Below are 21,037 nucleotides of genomic sequence, written 5' to 3'. Positions count from 1 at the left end.
TCATATTGCCAGATGGGAAAACCTTTATCACAGTCAATTCTGGGTCCCTTCCAACTCTAAAGGACTGTGTAGAACCACAATGGTGAGAAATTATCTGCTGTGCTTATCTCTCCTTGCCAACACCTGTGGAAACATCTAGACCCTCCTATGATCTTCTATTGTCAATCTATGCAGCTCTCTACTATGCCCTCCAGGGCCTGCCACACAGATGCTGGTGTAAACTGGCATTCTGCCACAAGGATGACAGTATCTAGCCCACCAAAAACTTTCTTATGTCCCTTCCACCCAGGGTCCCTGAGCTGTTTGCCTGGCTCATCAAGAAGGCATGTGTTTCATGTTGGCACCACTCTGGGTTTGGGGGACACGCAGGGGCCCCATACTTCAACACCTCCAAAAATATACACCTAATGAATGGAAGGCTCAGTCCCCTCTGCCCTAGGCTTTCCAAAACTTTAATTCAAATTTGGGATCCCAGATAAATCCACACATTCTCAACTTCTCTGACATCTTCATCTTTAGTCCATGAACTCTTCATCTATTATGGGACAAGAGAGCACAGCTACTTCATTTATTCTTCCAAATACATTGTGTCATCCTAAGACCTAAGCTTTTGGACCCCAAAGCCAAGATCTGTTTCTTTTGTTGCCTGCTGGGTCATTCTTCCCCAAGGCAGTAAAACCAGACTATCTCCATAAGAGCATAGGAATGAAGGGGAGAAGTTCCAGTTAACATTTCAGTGTATTGTCTCAAGGGCCTACCTCCTTTTTAGGCACCACAGACACAGTGCCCAGCATTCAAACAATATTACTGGGTATTTTTAAATATTTTGTCAGTATCAAGTAAGCCTTACAACATTTCTGTAAGACAAAAAAATAAATGTGTGTGTGTGTGTATGTCAAAAAAATCAAGGTATAATGATACATATATTCTTTATATGGCTTTGTTCTCCTTGCTACCAGCATTTGTTCATGGTTACCATAAAATTTGCCACAACTTGTCATTTCTTGCAATGAAAATTCTTTATGAGGAGATAATATAATAAAATAAAATTTATAATGCCTCTGGAAAAGTAACTGCCAAGCTTTTTGACCACATCTCACCACCACTCCACCCCAACCTACCCTGAGACATTTACCAATATCTGGGGATATTTTTGATTGTTGCATCTGAGTGGGGTGGGTTGTTACTGGCATCTAGTGGGTAGAGGCCAGGGATGCCGCTAAACATACTACAAGGAACAGGGCAGCCCCACAAGAAATATCAGGCCCAAAATGTCAAAAGTGCCAAGGTTGAGAAAGCGCTAGAGAACAGTTGTGTACCAGACTCTTAGACCAGTGGTTCCCAAACCTGAGTGTTTCCTGGAGCAGCAAAAACTTCCCCCCAAATTTATAAAACCAACAGGAACATTAAAAATAAAATAACCATCTCCAAAGATAAGTAAAAACAATTGCAGAGTCTAAAACTGAATAAATTTAGCTATAAGAGAAACCTGCTACATTGTCTTTACAGTTTGTACAAAACCTTCTATGAAAAGGTCATTGTTGACCAGCCCTGATCTGGTCTACAGATTAGCTGCTGCAGATATTAGCTTGCCTAGACACGATTTTGACAGCAGCTGCTCAGCAGTCAGTTCAAGGCCAAAGCTGCTTGAGTATAGGTATTTCGTACTGCTGACTGAAGGAAGAGCTGCGTCTTCAATGCCAAGCATGCAGGTACAGACTGATATTCCTGCTGGGAGGAGGGCCCACAGGGCTTCCTGGCAGCAGAGCCAGAATATTCCTTGACAAACAGACTTGCTTCTCCTGAGAGTCTTGCTCTGTGAAGACCAGAGCTGAATGCTGTGGCTATTTCTTCATATGAAAAATTTTACGTAAGACATCTTTAATTGCAAGAGATGAAACTTGGTTTCTCTACTCTACTGTGGGAGAAATAGTATGGCTGAAAAGAATTAGGAATGGGGAAAGGGCTAACAAGACAGGATCAGAGCTTCCAATCATAGAAAAAGGAGCTTGGAACAATGACCTGCTGTCAAAAGGACTGCTCAGACTGATGCAGAGAGGATTAAGGTCAATAGACCCTAGTAGGCCAAAGACAGCATGAGCGGTCCCATTCAGGACAAATGCCCAACATATCTGATTGGTATACAACTTCTCACCACCAACCCTACAATACCCTGAACTCTCTAGATCCTATTCTTCCCACGTTCTCAGGTCTAATGTAGTCCCAAGTAATGCCTTGTCAAGAGGACTTTCTAAGTCTGTTTCTGGGGCCCTTAGGGAACTTGATTTCCCTACCGTAAGAGTTGGATGATGCCATGTCAAATAGAATCTGTAAGACCCTCTTGAGTAAACACATGTAAATCCTCACTTGAGTTGCAGGAGTAAACAAACCTGAGTCCAGGGCATACTCAGGCAGGAGCCAGGAGCACCCCCACTGGCTGCTCCAAGCCATATTGGCCCAGCTCCTGGTGAAGGACAGGCTGGGGTTAGGCCACAGGATTCTCCTTCCAGGTAAGGGGACCAAGGTAAACTCTAGGGTTTCCATGGTCCCCTTCTATGTAGGGGAAACAAAGCAGGGGGTGGTAAAGTAACCATTATCTTTATCGTTGTTCTACCTCTCACATTTTAAATAATGATTATCCATTAAAGAACACGCCTTCTCATTAGACTTAGAACATTTTAGACACAGGGATTATTTTTTATAAAATAAAATGCCTAACATAGTCTAACACATTGTAAATACTAATTAAATCTTAAATGATGGATTGATTGAATGTTCTTACACTTTGCTGCTGTCACCTTAATAGAAATGCTGAAAACAAAGGCTTTCAAACATGTCCATAAAAATAAAGAGCATCCCAGCTCACTCCACAAAGCACACATAAAGAGGGAGGGATTATGCATATAGAGATGCTAGTCTTTTGCAACAAAAACTTGTCTCTGAAGGAATTATAAATCTGCTTGCTGAACGGAATAACTCTCAAGATACATATGCATAACACTGATTGCAAAAGAGGTGTGATTCTGAGCAATATCTGACATGAGAACAATGAAAATCTGAACTGAATTCTAGCTTCCAGTACTTGACAAGAGACACATTTTCTTTGCAGATTTCAAAGATGTCTTTAGTTAAGACTCCAGATGGCAGAGTATATTAATTCTAAATTTTAGAATTATTAATGTACTTCACAACTGCTCTGTCAGCTACTATATTTTATGATGTACATCTAACCCAAATGGCAAGAGAAAGATACCTTTCCTTTTAGGTTTTATAATCATCTGTTATTTAGACTTTAAAAGAAAATTACCCCCAGAGTCAGTTATATTTCCTGACACATTAGAAGCATAAAACCAATAGAATCAAAGACTACAAAGAAACATTTGACAATCCTCTTTAAAGATTTCATGGGCAAATGATTTACATGCTAAGGTAGTGTTATCTTGTGACACATGCGTCAAACTGACAAATGAAGACTTTTAGATGTATTTGTAGAGTCATAAAGAAAATCTTGGGAGAAATGTCCTTGGGAGAAATTGTGACATTTCAGACTTATGAAGAGGGACTTTATTTTTCAATGTGTCTTATGCTGCATGTGATTTGTGCATCTGCAACCATCAAGCCACAGAATTTGATGTCTATACTGCACTCAAAAGAAAATCACTTGACAGAGACAGATAAGTGAACTCATTTTCTTTACCCCAACATACATTGAATGGAATGTAAATAAGATGCACATTATTATAATTTCCTTCATAGAAAATCTTCAAAAACAGGAGTCCCTATGGAGAGTACTGGGAGGAAACAAAAGGAATACATCAGTGGGAGCCTCCATATAAACAGTTTAAATGTTAAATAAATGTCAGTATGATTAACTGCCAAATACATGACTTTGAAAACAGCTAAAAGGGACATGTATTAAGTAGGAGACACTATAATTGATTATCTCACTTGGATACTTTTAGAGGGAAATGAGGTCCTAAGTACGCTGAGAGATGGTAAAAACCAGGACTGTCCTAGTCAAACCAGACTCAGGATGTTATTTTACCCTGTGTTTCCACAACTGAATTACAATTATCTTCAAATCCTAGAATACTTCTTATGGTTTTCTTATCCTCCCCTCCAGAAACAGCTTATATTAACTGGTCAAAGACACTCCGAGAGGTGGAAGAGTAGGACTGAAGAAAGACAGAGTTTTTAAAGTGCATTATATATTAGTAATTATTGTAGTCCAAAGAACACTTCACAGTATATCTTGTATAAAGGGCATGAAAACCAGTTTGCCCCCTATAAAACACAAAGCAACCACTTACTTACCTGTGTAAGTTCCTATCTCTAAAGTCTTAATATTACTGGCTTAAATAAATTGAATTAATTATTTGAGAATAATGTCAAGAGATTATATTATGTGAGCTTAAGTCCCATTTTAATGCACATTTGTGTGAATCCATGAACAATACGTATTGAGTAGATAAGACAAGGTTCTTTGCTTTCAAAACAATTCATTTTGTTCACTTTAGGAACAAATGAACAAGACCTTCTTCATGAATTGAATCTAGTGTTAAAAGTCTTCCATTATGAACATAGCTACAGGAATGAGCATTTTTCCCCCATTTCTTTCTGGAGATCATTCAAAAGCAGCAAAGGAAATGGAAAAATTAAAAGCAAACTGAATTTTTGGCAAAGTACAATGTTATAATCCCCAGATTACATCATGAGCAAGGACTACCATAAGCATCCAAGATTCAGTCAAAAACAAATGGAAGAAGTGGAGACAGAGGGCTGTAGCAGGAAATCTCAGTAATGAGACGGGCCAGGGGTGAGAACTCTCAGAATGCCAGCCAAATTACATGGTTATGCAGATAAACTGCTTCACTGAAAACAATGGAAAATGCTTGATAAAAGAGGTATCTTCAAATTCCAACACATTGAAATAAATATTTAAGAACTGAAAATCCAGTGAAGAATTTCCAGGTCAACTTTTGGATGAAAACCTGTAACCAAAGGGATAAGTAGAATTTCAAAATACCAAATCCGCTGATGTCCTCCGAGTATTTGCCAATATTACCCATGGATAATGGCTTCGGGGCTAGAGAGACGGAAGTCTAGGCCTAGAGCCCACCCAGGAGGGGAGTCTTACAAGAAAGCCTTCTCTGTGTGATGGACATTGTATTCACCAATACAGCTTCTTCTTTCCTGGAAATACAAGAAATTCACAGTTCTCTTACAGTTGATGGGGCCATTTGACTAGTTCTGGCAAACAAACTAAATATGAGCAGAAATGACATGTATCATTTCTGGGCTGAGATGGTAAAAGCTCTTGTACAACTCTTGACTCTTTCTTCCCCTGCCAGAGTGATCAATGACCTTCTAGATAACAGAGCCTCAATCAGCCTATGTCCCTGAGTATCTGTGAGCAGGAGTGCCCACCCCCACCAAAAACCCACAGTGGACTTTGTGTGACTAGGAAATAAACCTCTATATGCTAAGTCACTGAAATTTCTGGAGCTGTTTCTTATCATAGGTTAAGCCCAGTCTCTTTTCACATAGAAATTAGTACCAGAAGTAGGGTAGATGTCTGTAATCAAAATCTAAAGTACATGACAATTGGCTAATGGCAAACTGATACTGAAGGCTGGAAAGGCCAAAGATTTGATAGCCACAGTATGTGAAGAGTCCTATCATGTACCATGAGATTAGGAAAGAGCTTGGAAAACAGTTAGTTCTCTGTGCAAATTGCTATTGACAATCGTTTTTGCCAAGGTATTTAAAAAGAGAGAAAGAGATAAATTCAGGATTACAAGAAGATAAAGGGAAATAAAAGATTTAAAAAATGTGGAGACTTTAAATGTTACAAAAGCCAGTTACTTTTAGATCTCAAACAATAAGAGAGAAAACAGAAAGACTTTTTTGAGACAAAGTTCATTAAGCCTCAGCCTTGCAGCACTGATCATCCTATCATTGGACCCTCCCAGTGAATTAAGGTGCCTTTGGAGCAAACAACTGCTTAAGGAGATAGCCAAACAGAAATTTCCAGAGTTTCTGATTTCTAACTACAATAGTCTCAAATTGACATTCAAGGTATTATGAGGAGAAAAAATAAAGAAATACCGCAAGTCTTATTACTTTGTCTGGAAAGAATTAAGAGTGAGGTTACCAGCAGGTGGAACTAACTGGATTAAAACAAATAGGAAACTAAGTTTTTAAGAATTATACTTTCAGATAAGTCAGGAGTCCACATTTAAAAATCCTTTAATTGTTCAACATTTAAAATATCATTTGGCCCCCAAGCTTCTGGGAAACAGGAAATGAACTGAGAAAACCAAAGAATTCACAGGAGGGCATCCACTCTACAAAATCCATTGCAAGTGTGGTCAGGGAGAATAATGTAAAAGAAAAGATCACACACAGCTCAGAGCCAAGGATTGCAGAGAACAGTGGGAAAAAGAAGCTGCCACCAGAAAGCAGAATCAGGATCTAAACACATTCCTGACACCAATGTAGGGTTCCCTAACATCTGCCAAACAGGATTTAATAAGATGGTGGGCAAATAATAGCTCTGTCACTTCCATCCCTCCTCTTTCTGAGTGGGAATGCTTATTACAGGTATCTTGTCCTTGCTCCACCATTGTATATTAGGTATATACAGAGGGAGCAGAAAATATATCTTTTGCTCTATAGTTTTTTGAACCAAGTAGAGCCACAGCTAGAATTAGCAGCAAGACACTAGCATAACATGGAGGTCGTGGATTTTTGACCATGACTAGATGGAATTTGGATCATTTTCCTTGGGTAAAGGGGTGAGCATAGTCTGCATATGCAAAGAGTGAAACCAATATTTGGTGACCTGCTTACAGAATACAACTCCAAGTGTTCATGGAACTTCACTTTCATAAAAATTAAGAAAAAATACTTCAATATGTTTGGTAGGTATAAATGACAATGCAATAAAACTAGAAATTTTCATAGTTTCATTTTTCCTGATAGAAGTATTTAAAAGAGATACTTCTTCAATCTGGAGATATTTAAACACTCTATCAAACAACTCTTGAATCAAAGACCAATAAAACTTAAATTGCTCAACTTAAAAACTTCCATAAAAACAAATACCACTTTTGAGAGTACATAGGATATAGCCAAAGCAGTACCCAGAAAAAAATTCAAAACTTTAAATACTTGTATCAGGAAAAATGAAACCATGAAAATGAATAACTGAAACATCTAATTAAAAATGTAGAAAAAGAACAAGCAAAAGAAATCAGAATGATAGAATAATTCAGGATAAAAGCAGGTAAGTTAGAAAACAAAATAAATGAATAAGCAAGTAAAGTAAACAAACTCTTATTTAAAAAGTCAAGAAAAAGGGGGAGATACAAAGTAAAGGATATAATATCCATACAATGGAATATTATTAGGCAATAAAAAGAAATGAAGGCCTCATACATAATACAATATAGATGAACCTTGAAAACATTATGCCAAGTAAAAGAAGTCAGTTACATATGACCACATATATTATATGATTCCATTTATAGGAAATGCCCACAATAGGCAAACCTGTAGAAATAGAAAGTAGATTAGTGATTGCTCAAGGTTCAAGGGCTGGGGATTTGGGATAATAGCTAAAGGGAAAAAGATTTCTTTGAGAGGGGTTAATGAAAATGTTCTAAAATTGACTGATGGTGATGATGAATGCATAACTCTATGAATATACTAAAAGACATTGAATTATATACTTTAAAAGGCTGATTGGTATGGTATGCAAATTATACCTTAAAGCTGTTAGAAAATAGGATAGAACCATCAAAATAGAAGAACATTTTTTAAATCATTAAAGACAACTTTCCATAACTCTATGCAAATATACTTGGAAAGCGAAATGGCATATATAACTTTCTAAGAAAGAAAATTTACCAAAATTGTTCTCTGTAGAGACAAAAAATCTAAACAGATAATTCCCAAATAAAAAACAGAGAAAGTTGTCAAAGCAAAAAAGAGTTATCCTCCAAAACAGTACTGGGCCCAGGTGGTTTTTTATGAGGGAGGAAATTTCTTATTTGTGCCTGAATGTCTAGCAGGACATTTGATATGTCCTGACCTGCTCACTTGCCAGAGGTACACAGGCAAGCGTGAGGTCAATAAGACAGAGATTGGATCACATCACATTCATTACATTCACTTTGACATAAGTGTAAACCAAATAGAGGCAGCTTTTCCAAATAATTTATGCTTACTATAGGATTGTTTAACATACAAAAAATTCCAATGTAGAAAAACGTGCAATCTATCTAGACTGAATTTTTCTAATAATTCACCCAATACATATACTTATTATTTCAAGGTCTAGTTGGAAGGCCACAATATCTTAACCTCAAGGAGGCTGCCTGCAGTTAAATTTTGATTGGCTTGTTGGCATGCACCCCTACAATGAGAGCAGGTGCCACTGAGTTCTGAAAATCAGGATTCTTGTACAGTAATGATTGGGGAATTACCTTTCTGTGATGATCTATTAGGAGTTCTGCTATGCACATTTGCTATGAATGGCATTATGCAACCTAGCTAACTTAAATGTGTTGGCCCTAGATACATATTAGATCTGCTGTCCCCACCTATCTGGCGGTAGGTTTATGGATATGAACTTAGGCATCATATAGATAAATGGATAAATGCTGTTAAGATGCTGAGCCACTCCTCCAACTAATAATAACAATTCTGAAATTACACACTTGATAGCACTAGACAGACCAGTCATTATATAATCAAAAACGCCTGCATATATTTCAAAACACTCTGGGGAAAGGGTAGTGATGCCTTCAGTTAAAAACAAACTAATGTGCATCTTTAGCTCCCCATGCAAATCCTAGAAGCTGGGATAACCTCCTCTAACACTTTCCCAGGTCCTACAGGTCTAAGAGTTCTTGGATGTTCCCAGTGCACCATGGTTACCCCAGTCATGGTGCATAGTAATTGCCAACTTAGCCTCCCCTATTCCTGTCTCATAATGTTGATCTCCTGAGGTGAGGGAGGATGTCCTGTTCACTGTCCAATTCAAGACTCAGCAGAGTGCCTGCAATTTAGCAATGGTTCAATAAATTTTTTTGACAAATGCCATTCAAAAAAGACCTCTTTATTTAGAAAGAAGAACATTTTTTAAGTGATTTTTCTTTCAAAAACTCATTTAACGCTTCTGGCTCTCGGCTGCGTATCTCAGTGTTTTTCCACGTGCTTAAAAAAATTGTGATAAGTCATTCATACATTTTAATTTCAAAATATTCTTCCTACTACTTTCTATAAAAGGAAGCTGAATTCTCTGTAATAACTAAATGGCATATGTTAATTCTTACGTTTGATTGAACCTGGAACAAACTGATTGGGGATCTAACAACTTACCAAAAAAACATTATAATTTTTCTGCCAATTACTTATCTTTGTTAATGCATCAAAACTTTGTTAACTCAAATAAGGAAAATAAATTTTGTGACTAATAACAATTGAAATGTAATTATAATTCAAAATTAAAGGACATAGTAATAAAAGATCAGTGTCTCTCAAAAAAGTAATAAAATATTCAAATCCATACAGAACTAACTTTTTCAAAGCATTGCAAAGATATGTTCACCTAATCTCTACAAAAGATTTCTGTTTTCTGCCTATCACAGCTGAGGCCAACTTTTTAAAACTTCATTGTGCAGGTGCCATTTAGGTGGGGTTGGGGGTGTTTAAAGTCAAAACAACAGCTAATGTAGGAATCCCCAACATATTAATGGGTTATATTCTAAACTTGTGCTACAAAATTGGGTGTTTGGAATTTAGAATTCATTCTCTACTACAGTAATCATCTATAGCATATAGTAGATATAGTATATATCTATAGGAGAGGATGGGACATAGTGGATATCTATAGGATTATCAGCCCAGTACTCCTTCCTTTCCTGAGTATGTCCACCTTGCCCCATGGCTATTAGAAAGCTACCATATTTCTACCTAACTTTGCCCTGTCAGATGACTCCAAACAAATACTTAACCCAGAAATGGATATCTGACCTGGAATTTTAAGATTCAAAACAAAATTCTTTAAAACTAACCTTTATTTGTGGGATGAAGATGTAAAATACAAATTCCAGAACTGCAACATAATGTTTACCATAGTCTTCATGATAAGATCAAGCAAACACACAGAGGAGGAGGGAAGAAAAGTGAAGTGAGACCTGGTTCATTTGCATCCTTTAGTCAACTCAGTCCTAAGACTGAGTTGTACCCTGCCCTCCTCCTTATCTGGTAATCAACTATTCCATTAATATCATAAGCTAATGCAGTTTCCTACCTCCTTAGGTTAGTATAAGTTAACTATCTTTTACTTAACAACCAAAAGAAGTCTGACCTGTACATATTGAAAATAGTATCAAAGGGGTAGCTTTCCAAGCCAACTCAGGGTTTCTTTAACAATTCTAGTCTAGTGCTATTAAAAAACCTTGAGCCCTGAGCCTGGGTGTCCTGGTGTCCATAGACTGAACCTCTTCTTATCAAAATGTCATTAAGCCCCACATGCTGGTTACCTCCTCCCTTCTCCCTACACTCTTACCTAGAAAGAGATCATCAGTAAGAGAAAGAAAGGTTGGTTATAAAGTATTTGTGACTACCTGTGAGAGGAAAGACCACAGCAGCAGAATGATGAGGAGGGGCTCTGGTGGCTTCCGTGGACCAGGTGGTAGATGTTCTCAAAGGTAGGAAGGGGGTGACTCAGGAAGAGGAATTTGTGTACAGCAATGATGTTGCTTAATCCAAGTGCACCAACATGGGGAAATGTCTGTCCTGTAATAGGCTGCCTTACAAGAGTTCATCTTGCAAGCAAAACTGTTTTTTTCTGGCCACCAGTTAAGTTAAGCAATATCTCACACAAAGGTCAAGGTACAACAATTCTATAATCACTAATTTTCAGAAAAAAAATGTCACTGGAATTTCATAAAAGAGAATAGCATTGAAAGAAAAATATGTTCAGGGCTAAAGAATGCAGACTGTCTTGGATTTCATCTTGAAAAACAAAAAATAAGGTGTTTCCTCCCAAAACTATTATATTCAAAAGCATTTGTGGGTACATGTGTATATTGAGGAATAAGAATGTAGGACTAGATTAAAAATAACTGTGGTGTAGGATCTACACAGACAAGAGTGAAAGGGTGGTTAAATGACTATAGATAGCATCATCCTTTTATCCAACATAAACTAGCAATTAAAAAGGTATTTTCAAAAGACTCATAATAAACCATGAAGAGTGAATCTGACTCTGAAAGAGATGAAATATTGTATCTAAATTTTGAGCATTTAGAGAATTTTTGCTTCAGGGGAAAATGATACCAGATTTTTTAAAGTAACTTCATTCTTATTATGGAAATAATACATGTTATGTTCATTATGGAAAATGTAGAATTGGCAAAGAGAAAAAAATAAAAGAACTCATAATTTATAAATCTACCATCCAGAAATAAACACTTTGTGTTATATGGTGAATATCCTTTTGTCTCTTTTCAATGCATATAGCACATATTTTTAACAAAGAAATTTATACATGCTGCCTTTTTTTTACTTAGATTGAGGTGATGTTTTCAAATATTAATCTTTGCTCTTTGCTTAATTTTAGAATAATTTTTGCTCTAATAAATCAGAGGCATCACATTTGCCCTGAAAAGATTTAGGACTGTTTAGTCAATAATATGAAGAAAAATGAAGTGCTGTTGATTAGCCTCTGACTAACAAAATGGAACTTTTGAGTACTGACTGAGGTCTTTTTCTACAAAGTCAGGCATTATTGAGAAATAAAAGGTCAAAATTTCTTAAGCTTCTATTAACAAGACCCAGAAGCTCCTACACATGGCACAAATAGAGTGACCTTATAATTTATCTTTTAAATTTACTTTAGAAAGTGAAAGAAGGGCTTTTAATAAGTTCCAGGCCAAAAGAAGTAAATGATCCTGAGCAAACCACAGTATACACACACCCTCTTCATAGGGCACTTGATGTAAGCTGAATTGAGTGGCAGTGGGCTAGCTCAGGGGCTGCCATACTGAGAGGCCGTGCCTCTGCTACAGTGGTTGTGGGGTGGCCAGCCTGTCAGGGGCTGGGGTGGATGAGCTTGACTGGGAGATCTATAGTGCCAGCAAAAGCCAAAGTGGGACTGAATCTATAAGCAGAGACAGCTCCTCAACAAAGCAAGTGGATTAGCCACAAATCCACGAGCAACAGGCACACAAGTTGGATAAAGAATCAAGCGAGCAAGAACAAGTACCCACATGCAGATCCTGGAACCTCACTTCCCACCACCAAAATACCAAGTTAACCTCAGTCCCACGAGCACACACACAGATGCCGCTGGGGAGAGGAGAAGATTGGATAGGAAGGACTCAGAAAGAGTGGGCACAGTTGTGAAAGAGACTATTTTAACCTAAAACAAACTGTTCAAACTTGAAAAGACAGATATCTTTTAACTGGCATGCTTGAATTTTTCTCTAGTGATCAACAGTGGAAAAGCCATGAGATTCAGTTTTAGAAAACAAATTTTATGCATGCATCTGAGTTGTCTGTGAATTTCCAATTCTGCTGCCTGGTAGACAGTCTACATGTTACTGGTCTACTATTACATAATATCAGATCATCACATGACATTATATTTAAGATTTTTTTTCAAGTATGAGTTAAGAAAAAAATTGAAATATCTTTTTAAAGTGTATATATCATTTATCCTTATATTAACTAAAATCTCCTTAGTTCCTATCAGTCCCAAGTAAGTCATGACTGTAAATGAAAAGAGAACAAGTTTGGATACTGTTTTCAAACTCTTCACAATTCCAGTGAGAAGTCTAATGCATTACGCCCCTCTAAGCTCACGTATACAGAGATGCTTCCATGTCATACTGTTGCATCAGGATCATGGCTGTGAAAATAGACTCTGATTTTATTATGAATTTATGCTACTGTGTAGTATTTTTTTTTTACCTCAAGACCTTTTTAAAGTATAAAATAGAGAGCCCCCAGTCTGCAATGCTTTTCAGGTTTCTTCATGTACTCTTTTATCTGATCATTTGTTCATTTCTTTAATGAATACTAATTGAGTACCCATTATATTCTCACCTGTTGGCCTTCTTCTCACTTCTTGTGATTAACCCAAAAAGCCCCTTTTAAGTCACTTCTATCCCTTCTCCAAATTTTATGCTATGTGCATGGAAACCACACGACCAAACTCATTTAAAACATGCACAAAGTAAGAGGTAAGAAGCTTCTGATTGAAGGCCTGAGTTGTTAAAGGGAGAAAGATGGAGACTTGATGGAAAAGGAAACATTTATGGATTTCAATAAAGAGGCAGGCTGCAACATGTCATTACTAAAGTGCTTCCTTATTTTCTTTGCCTTTTTATCCTAGTGTTAGAGTGTGTGTTGGAGAAGTGAGGAGATGGGATTGCTGACTAGAGAGGATCTATGTAGCTCTAGCTTGGCCTTAGTGATATGACTGACTAAATACTAAATAGTTCCTGAGAAAGTTGCCGATTAAATACAGGAAGAATGATATAGCAAATTAGAAAATTCATCTCTATTTTCTGTTTAGTATACTAATGACATCCTAGTGCCTTGAAACTATTCTCCTCTGAATGTGGAGCACCTTAAATACATAGGTTCAAACACACATTAGTGTGTAAGTGAAGAGCCCCACAGAAAACTCTCTTTTTCCCTGGACCAAATGATTTTCTGTAAAAATCTTTAAAACTATGAAGTAGCCTACAATTATCACATTTTGTTTTTCTTCAGTTTTTTCCTTCCTCTTTCTGTTTTCTTCCTACTAGAGGATGAGGGGTAGGGTAAAATGCCCAGGCTCTTTAATTTTGGGTTTAGGTAGGAAAGAAGAGTAATTGAAATTAAAAATACATAAAATTAACCTGAGCCCTTAAAACTCTATGTGTCACCATGGAGACCAGAGCATGAACTGTTTCCATGGAGACTCAAATGAATTTTTTTGGCTTTAAATTATCATCACTCATTATTGGATGTCAATTTGGCTAAGGAGAAATGAGTGAAAATAAATACAGGCATACCTCGTTTATTGCATTTTGCTTTATTGTACTTTGAAGGTGTTCCTTTTTTTAAAAATTGGAAGTTTGTGGAAACCCTACATTAGCAAGTGTATCAACCCCATTTTCCACTTCAACAGCATTTGCTCACTCACTTTGTACATACTCTATATCACACTTTGCTAATTCTCACAATACCTCAAATGTTTTCATTATTATTATACTTAATATGGTGATCTGTGATCAGTGGTCTTCGGTGTTACTATGCAATTGTTTGGGGCATCACGAGTCACACCTATGTAAGATGACCGATTTAACTGATAATTGTGTGTGTTCTGACTGCTCCACTGACTGGCTTTTCCCCTCCTCTCTCCCTCTCCTTGGGCCTCCCTATTCCCTGAGGCACAAAATATTGAAATCAGGCCAGTTAATAACCCTACAATAGCCTCTAAGATTTCAAATGTAAGAAAGAGTTGCTTGTCTCTCACTTTAAATCAAAAGCTGAAAACAATTAAATTAGTGAGGAAGGTGTGTCAAAAGCCAAGACAGGCTGAAAGCATCTTGTGACAGTCAGGTTGTGAATGCAAAGGAAAGTACCTGAAGTAAATTAAAATTGCTACTCCAGTGAATCCATGAATGATAAGAAAACAGCCTTATTGCCAATATGGAGAAAGATTTTGTTGTCTGGATAGAAAATCAAACCAGCCACGCCATTCTATTACACCAAAACTTAATTTAGAACAAGGCCCTAACTCTTTTCAATTCAAGTAAGTCTGAGAGAGGTGAGGAAGCTGCAGAAGAAAATTTTGAAGGTAGTAGAGGTTGGTTAATGAGGTTTAAGGAAAGAAACTGTCTCCCTAATTTGAAAGTACAAGGTGAAGCAGGAAGTGCTGATGTAGAAGCTGAAGCAAGTTACCCAGAAGACTGAGCTAAGATAATTCATGAAGGTGGCTACAATAAATAACACATTTTCAGTGGGAAGGAGATGTCATCTAGGTCTGTCATATATAGGGAAAACACTATGTTTTGCTTCAAAATGTCAAAGAATAGGCTGACTTTCTTGTTAGGGGCTAATGAAGCTGGTGATTTTAAGTTGAAGCTAATGCTCAATGACCATTCTAAAAATTCTAGGTCCCTTAGGAATTATGCCAAATCTACTCTGCCTGTGTTCTATAAATGGAACAACAAAGCCTGGATGATAGCACGTCATTTACAGCATGGCTTACTGAATATTTTAAGCCTACTGTTGAGACCTACTGCTCAGAAAAAAAGATTACTTTCAAAATATTATTGCTCATTGGCAATGCAGCTCGTCACCCAAGAGCTCTGATGGAGATCTACAAGGTTAATGTTGTTTTCATGCCTACCAATACAACATCCATCCTGAAGCCCATAGATTAAGGAGTAAATTTGACTTTTAAGTCTTACTGAAATACATTTCATAGGGCTTTAGATGCCTGAGGATTTCTCTGATGGATCTGGGCAAAGTAAACCGAATACTTTCTGAAAAGAATTCACCATTCTAGATGCCGTTAAGAATAGTCATGATTCATGGGAAGACATCGAAATGTTAACATGAACAGGAGTTTGGAAGAAATTGATTCCAACCCTCATGGATTGAGGGGTTCAAGACTTCAGTGGAGACAGTAACTGCAGATGGGGTGGAAAGAGCAAGAACACTAGAATTAGAAGTGGAGCCTGAAAATGTGACTGAATTGCTGCCATCTCATTACAAAACTTTAATGGATGAGGAGTTGCTTCTTATAGATGAGAGAGAAAGTGGCTCCTTGAGGTGGAATCCACTCCTGGTGAAGTTGATGTGAAAATGATTAAAATAACAACAGAGGCTTTAGAATGTTTCATAAACTTAGTTGATAAAGCAGGGGCAGGATTTGAGAGGACTGACTCCAATTTTGAAAGAAGTTTCTACTGTGGGTAAAATGTTATCTAACAACATCACATGCTACAGAGAAATCACTAATGAAAGGAAGAGTCCATCAATGTGCCAAACTTCACTGTTGTCTTATTTTAAGAAAATGCCACAGCCACCTCAACCTTCAGCAACCACCACCTTGACCAGTCAGCAGCCATGAACATTGAGGCAAGACCTTTTACCAGCAAAAAGATTACAACTCAGTGGAAGCCCAGGAGATGGTTTGCATTTTTTAGCAATTTAAAAATTTTTAAGTTAAGGTATGTACATTTTTTAAACATAATGCTATTACACACTGAATAGAGTATAGCATAATATAAAAATAACTTCTATATGCACTGGGAAATTAGAAAAGTTATTTGAGCCATTTTATTGTGATATTTGCTTTATTGAGGTGGTCTGCAACTGAACTCATAATGTCTCTGAAGTCTGCTGTAAACATATGAAAATGTAAGAACTAGTCTCACACCAGAGAATTTATGAAAGGCAAATCTGGTTGTTCTGGTTTTTAGTATACCATTATTCCAATAAGTGGGAAGATATCCTAAGATAAAATTTCCCTTCAACTAGAATTTCTGGTGGAACCATCTGATAATATAGCTCCATAAAGGATACAGGAATGAATAGAGAAAGACAGTTTCTAGAAAGGCCTCTCTCACTCAGAAGCATCAAAATATAATGCCAGTAATATGGCTTTATCCACCACTCCAGCTGCAAGGAAGAGATGCCTCCTAGGCAATGTCTTATTCTAGTAAAGGATCAGAGATACCTTTACTAACCATCCTGGGTATAACACTTTATCATATCTCTGATACACAACTGTAACCAATGTGTGTAGTGAAGTCAAAAAGACTTGTATTATATGCCACATAAAGAGAAACACAGGAATCCTTCAAATGTTCAAGCTATACAAGCAGAATTAAGTCAGAATTTTTCCCAGTTGCAGATTCTATTTTGCAAATATTCAGGTATAGTCACTTAATTGATCAAACACCCAGCTGGAAGGCTACCCAAATGGTATAGTATAGAAAGTAGGTACTCAAAAAATGAATAAATATTACAATTCCATAAAAATTTTAATATACAATAAAATAAGTCACTAGAAAGCAAATAATTGTGACCAGAATGTATTCAAACAAAGGGTCAGTGACATTATTCATCTGGAAGTTTGTACAATTTGAACTTTAGGACAGATCTTGGTGACTGGTTGGATATAGAAGAAAAACAAGGGTGCCAGCAGCACATGCAGCTCAGAGAAATCCAACTGTTTCTCACATTTTACAACTGATTATCATTATTTGAGGTTATGTTCTATAAAGTGGTCAGAAACTGTAGCAAATACTGAACCATTGCTCCTGGGGAAATACAAGATTGCCTGGAGCCTCCGATCACTTTTTTATCAACCATTTAATACACAGCCTGCTTTTATGTGTTAATGTTTAAAGACACCTTACTTGACATACACTGCTGATTCATTCACATTGAACTCACAGCCAACAACACTATAACTTATGCCTGAATGAAGCTTATGTAACATACATATTTTTGTCTGTAAGGCACATCACAGTCCCCTTATGCTTAGGAACACAAAGCACTCCAGCACAATGAAATCACCAACAAAAAGCACAAGAACACAAAAAACATGGCCCTAAATAGTCCTCGAGAAGAACACTTGGTTACAGCACAACAGCTGAAACAAGAAGGCAGAGTGTCACTCTGACTTCAACTAGGAATGTGGGGTAGGTGGGGGAGGCAGTGGTGACCAAAACCAATTTGCCTCTCTGTGCATATTCATAACGACCGTGAAAGGCAAGGATTGATTTGAGGCTACAAAGAAACTCTAGCAAGTAGGTAAATTTGTAAATATACAGAATCCACAAATAATGAGGACTGACTGTATTTGCCAACTATAGAAAACTACTCCTATTTCCCTATGATACTGCCACTTACTCAGTCTGTTGCACTCATCTTCCCATCCTGCTACTTTTCCTTTTATAGTCATCTTTATATTGCACAAATCAGATTATGCTGAATTATTTTACATACTCCTTACTGGTCTATGGAATTCCTTGAGGTCAATGACCATGTTCTAATACATATATATAACCTTTATTGGGCTTACTATGTTCCAGGCTATATGTTAAAAGGTACTTACACATAATACAATGTTTAATTTTATGATAATCCTATCATTCCCATTTCCACATGCAGAAACAGAGGCCTAGAGCAGTCATGTCACTTGCCATCTCACAAGCTGTAGAATTGGTATTCAAACCTAGAGCCTAAGCTTTTAACCATTATGTTATTCTAAATAAATAGTACTAGCTACCACAGTACAGCACAGAGAAGACAAGTAATGACTCTATAGCATCTTACTACACTGATACACAGTGACTGTAATAGAGAGGGTGAGGGCTTGATCATATGAATGAATGTTGAAACCACAGTGTTGTTTTTGTGAAACCATAAGATTGTATATCAATGATACTTTAATTTAAAAAAATGGTACTAGCTACCATATATTATTGAATTCTTTACTATGTGCCAGGCATGGTGTTAAATGCTTTACACAAATGATCTCATTCAATCCACTTTATCCATCTCTGGGTCTTCAATATGTAGCAAAGTGCATGGCACATAAATGTTTGTCGATAGAATTTAATTCTTCCTGCTCCCAAACTTTCTTTGGAAAACACGTAGCATAAGAACTCTACATTTATAACACAGACCAGACAAGTAGTGATTCTATAGCATCTTACTACACTGATGAACAGTGACTGTAATGGCATATGTGGTGGGAACTTGATAATAGGGTGAGTTTAGTAACCACAATATTGCTCATGTAATTGTACATTAATTATAGCAAAATAAAAAATAAATAAATAAGAACTAATAGTTTTGGTGGAGAAAAAAGAACTCTACATTTCCAGCAGTGGCCAGAATGACTTTCAGTGTTACACCATTCTCTTCCAACACGTTCCTCATTTCCTTTTCATTTATGTTCTTCTGTGGTTTTGCTAATGATGTCTATGCTGTCCAAAAGGCAACTTTTCAAAGCAATGGTAGTGCAGAAGAGAGAGAAGCACTGTCCACTTGAAAAAGATCTTTCTCTTTAACATTAACTTCTAGTAGTGATTTATATTTTGACGTAAATCCTTATGGAGTAACAAAAATCATGAAGAGCTAAGTGTTCTGCTTGAGGTTTGTGAGGTAAGTTCTGTATGAATTTTAAAAGAGGGTTTTCTACCTCCCAATGTAACTTCGGATTCCAAATCAATATAACATCTCACAGTGAGTTCAAATAGGCAGAGTCTCAGTTTTCAGGATAAGAAGTAAAAGTAGGGGAGTGGGTTTGTGGGTAAGTGAGTAAGTAGGCTGTACAGAGTTTGCAAACTGGAAACTGCAGGGCTCACATACATCAATGAATGGGATAAAGGAGGGCTTAGGCTTAGGGCTAAAGTGAAAATCATTCATCTTCTTTCAAAGGCAAAAGTATAAAGAACATGAACTTTGAGATTTCTTTTCATTTCTCTTTCTGCCCTCTTCCCTAAAATATTCCAAATACTCTTAAGTAATTATTGTCAACAATACAGCCAAGAAAAATTGACCCAAAGGATTGAATTCTAAATGCCCCCAAACTCCCCACCTTTCTCCCAGTTATATGTCATGGTTTTGCTATTGGTTACTCTGATATTTAACAACAAGAGAGTCTAAGTGAACTCCAAGCCCAAGACCTAAGGCAGAGGAAGTAAATCAAATGCCTGCTGGGGCCAGGCAAGAACCTGTGCGAGAGAGCGAGCTCTCATCTTAAAGGTAACCAGCTCTCAGCTCCAGTGAGTCAGAGTTGCCAGGAGAAATAAAATCCTCTGTTGCCAGGCGTTTCAGCATTTCAAGTGAAGATACAATCCTGTACTTTTATGTGACATCTCATGGTTTTAAATGCAGGCAATTAATTTAAAGGAAAAAATGCAAATACAAATGCAGCCCAAAAAACTATGTTGACCATATCCAGTGGGAAGTGCCAGTTTTCAGTCTCTGGCTAGAAGAATCCTAGTAGTCTAATGAATTTTTAGACTACTCTTTCAAGTCATTCAGAGTGCCTCACTGCCCCCAAGAAATGGCAGTCCTGGAGGCCATTCTCTGAACAGACAGACATCTCCTTCCTGCTGCGTCCCTGGCCTCCTAGTGGACCCTGACATTTATGTGTATGTGCTGGTCTCAGAAACATGACTCTCAGGCCTCTGCGCACACCCTTCACTCCTTCCTCTGCGTGGGGATCTATGAACACGGCAGGCAGCGGGCCGGCTGCCGCCTCCGTGGGTGCTGGGGAGCGGCTCTCGGGGGACTCTCCTATCTCCTCTTCCTTGTGCCCCAACTCTCACTGCTTCCTCTCCATCTCTCCTTTGAAGATCTGTTCCCCTTTCTTTTCTTTCTTTCCTCCTTTCCCAGTTACCTCTCTCGTCTCTTTCTTTCTCGCCGTTCTCTTTCTTTGCTCTTCTCTTGTTCTCATTTTCTTCTGTTTATCCTCTCCTCCCCTGCCCTCTCTCTGTTGCTCTCTTTTCCTCTCCTCCCTCATCTTTTCCCTTCTTCTCCCTCTCCCAGCACCCGGGAACCGCAGAGAGCTCGCTCACCAGGAACACACCAACACGGGCTTCGAGTATTTCTTGTGCCGAGAGCGGAGGGTCAGGGAGCCCTTCCGCTCCAGCAAGTCAATGGGTCTGAGCTCCAGCCCGCAGTGGCTGTGGCTGCGCCTGTCCGAGCTCTCCATGGCGGCACTCCAGGTAGACTTGAGGGATTTCCCTCTGCACCTATCTTGCCCTACACGCAGACACCAACAAAGATCCGGCGTCTCTCATCTCCTAAGCAACCTGGAGCAGGGGTGGGGGTTGGGTTGTCAATGGAGGGGGCGGAGCCATTGGAGGGGCGGATCCCTCCAACCTAATAGCCCAGGTTTCCTAGACGGCTTGGTTACTGATTAGAAAGAAAACACATTTCCTAGAATGCAACGAGGGGAGTGACCGGGCTACAAGAAGGTTGTAGGGGGGAGGGG

The 21,037-nt window shown here is 38.0% G+C and overlaps 1 protein-coding gene across 1 annotated transcript in view; it reads right to left on the bottom strand.

The window, feature by feature from the left end:
• The window catches only part of CFAP95 (cilia and flagella associated protein 95), a 69,077-nt gene extending 48,249 nt beyond the window's left edge, over positions 1-20,828 (bottom strand). The window contains 1 exon segment of the mRNA XM_073228634.1: positions 20,619-20,828. Coding sequence (XP_073084735.1) covers positions 20,619-20,755 — 137 coding nt within the window. The 5' untranslated portion in view covers positions 20,756-20,828.
• Positions 20,829-21,037: the final 209 nt, after the last annotated feature.

This window comes from Manis javanica, chromosome 2, assembly GCF_040802235.1.
Source record: "Manis javanica isolate MJ-LG chromosome 2, MJ_LKY, whole genome shotgun sequence".
Taxonomy (NCBI): Eukaryota; Metazoa; Chordata; class Mammalia; order Pholidota; family Manidae; genus Manis; species Manis javanica.
This window is presented reverse-complemented; position numbering and strand designations above follow the sequence as displayed.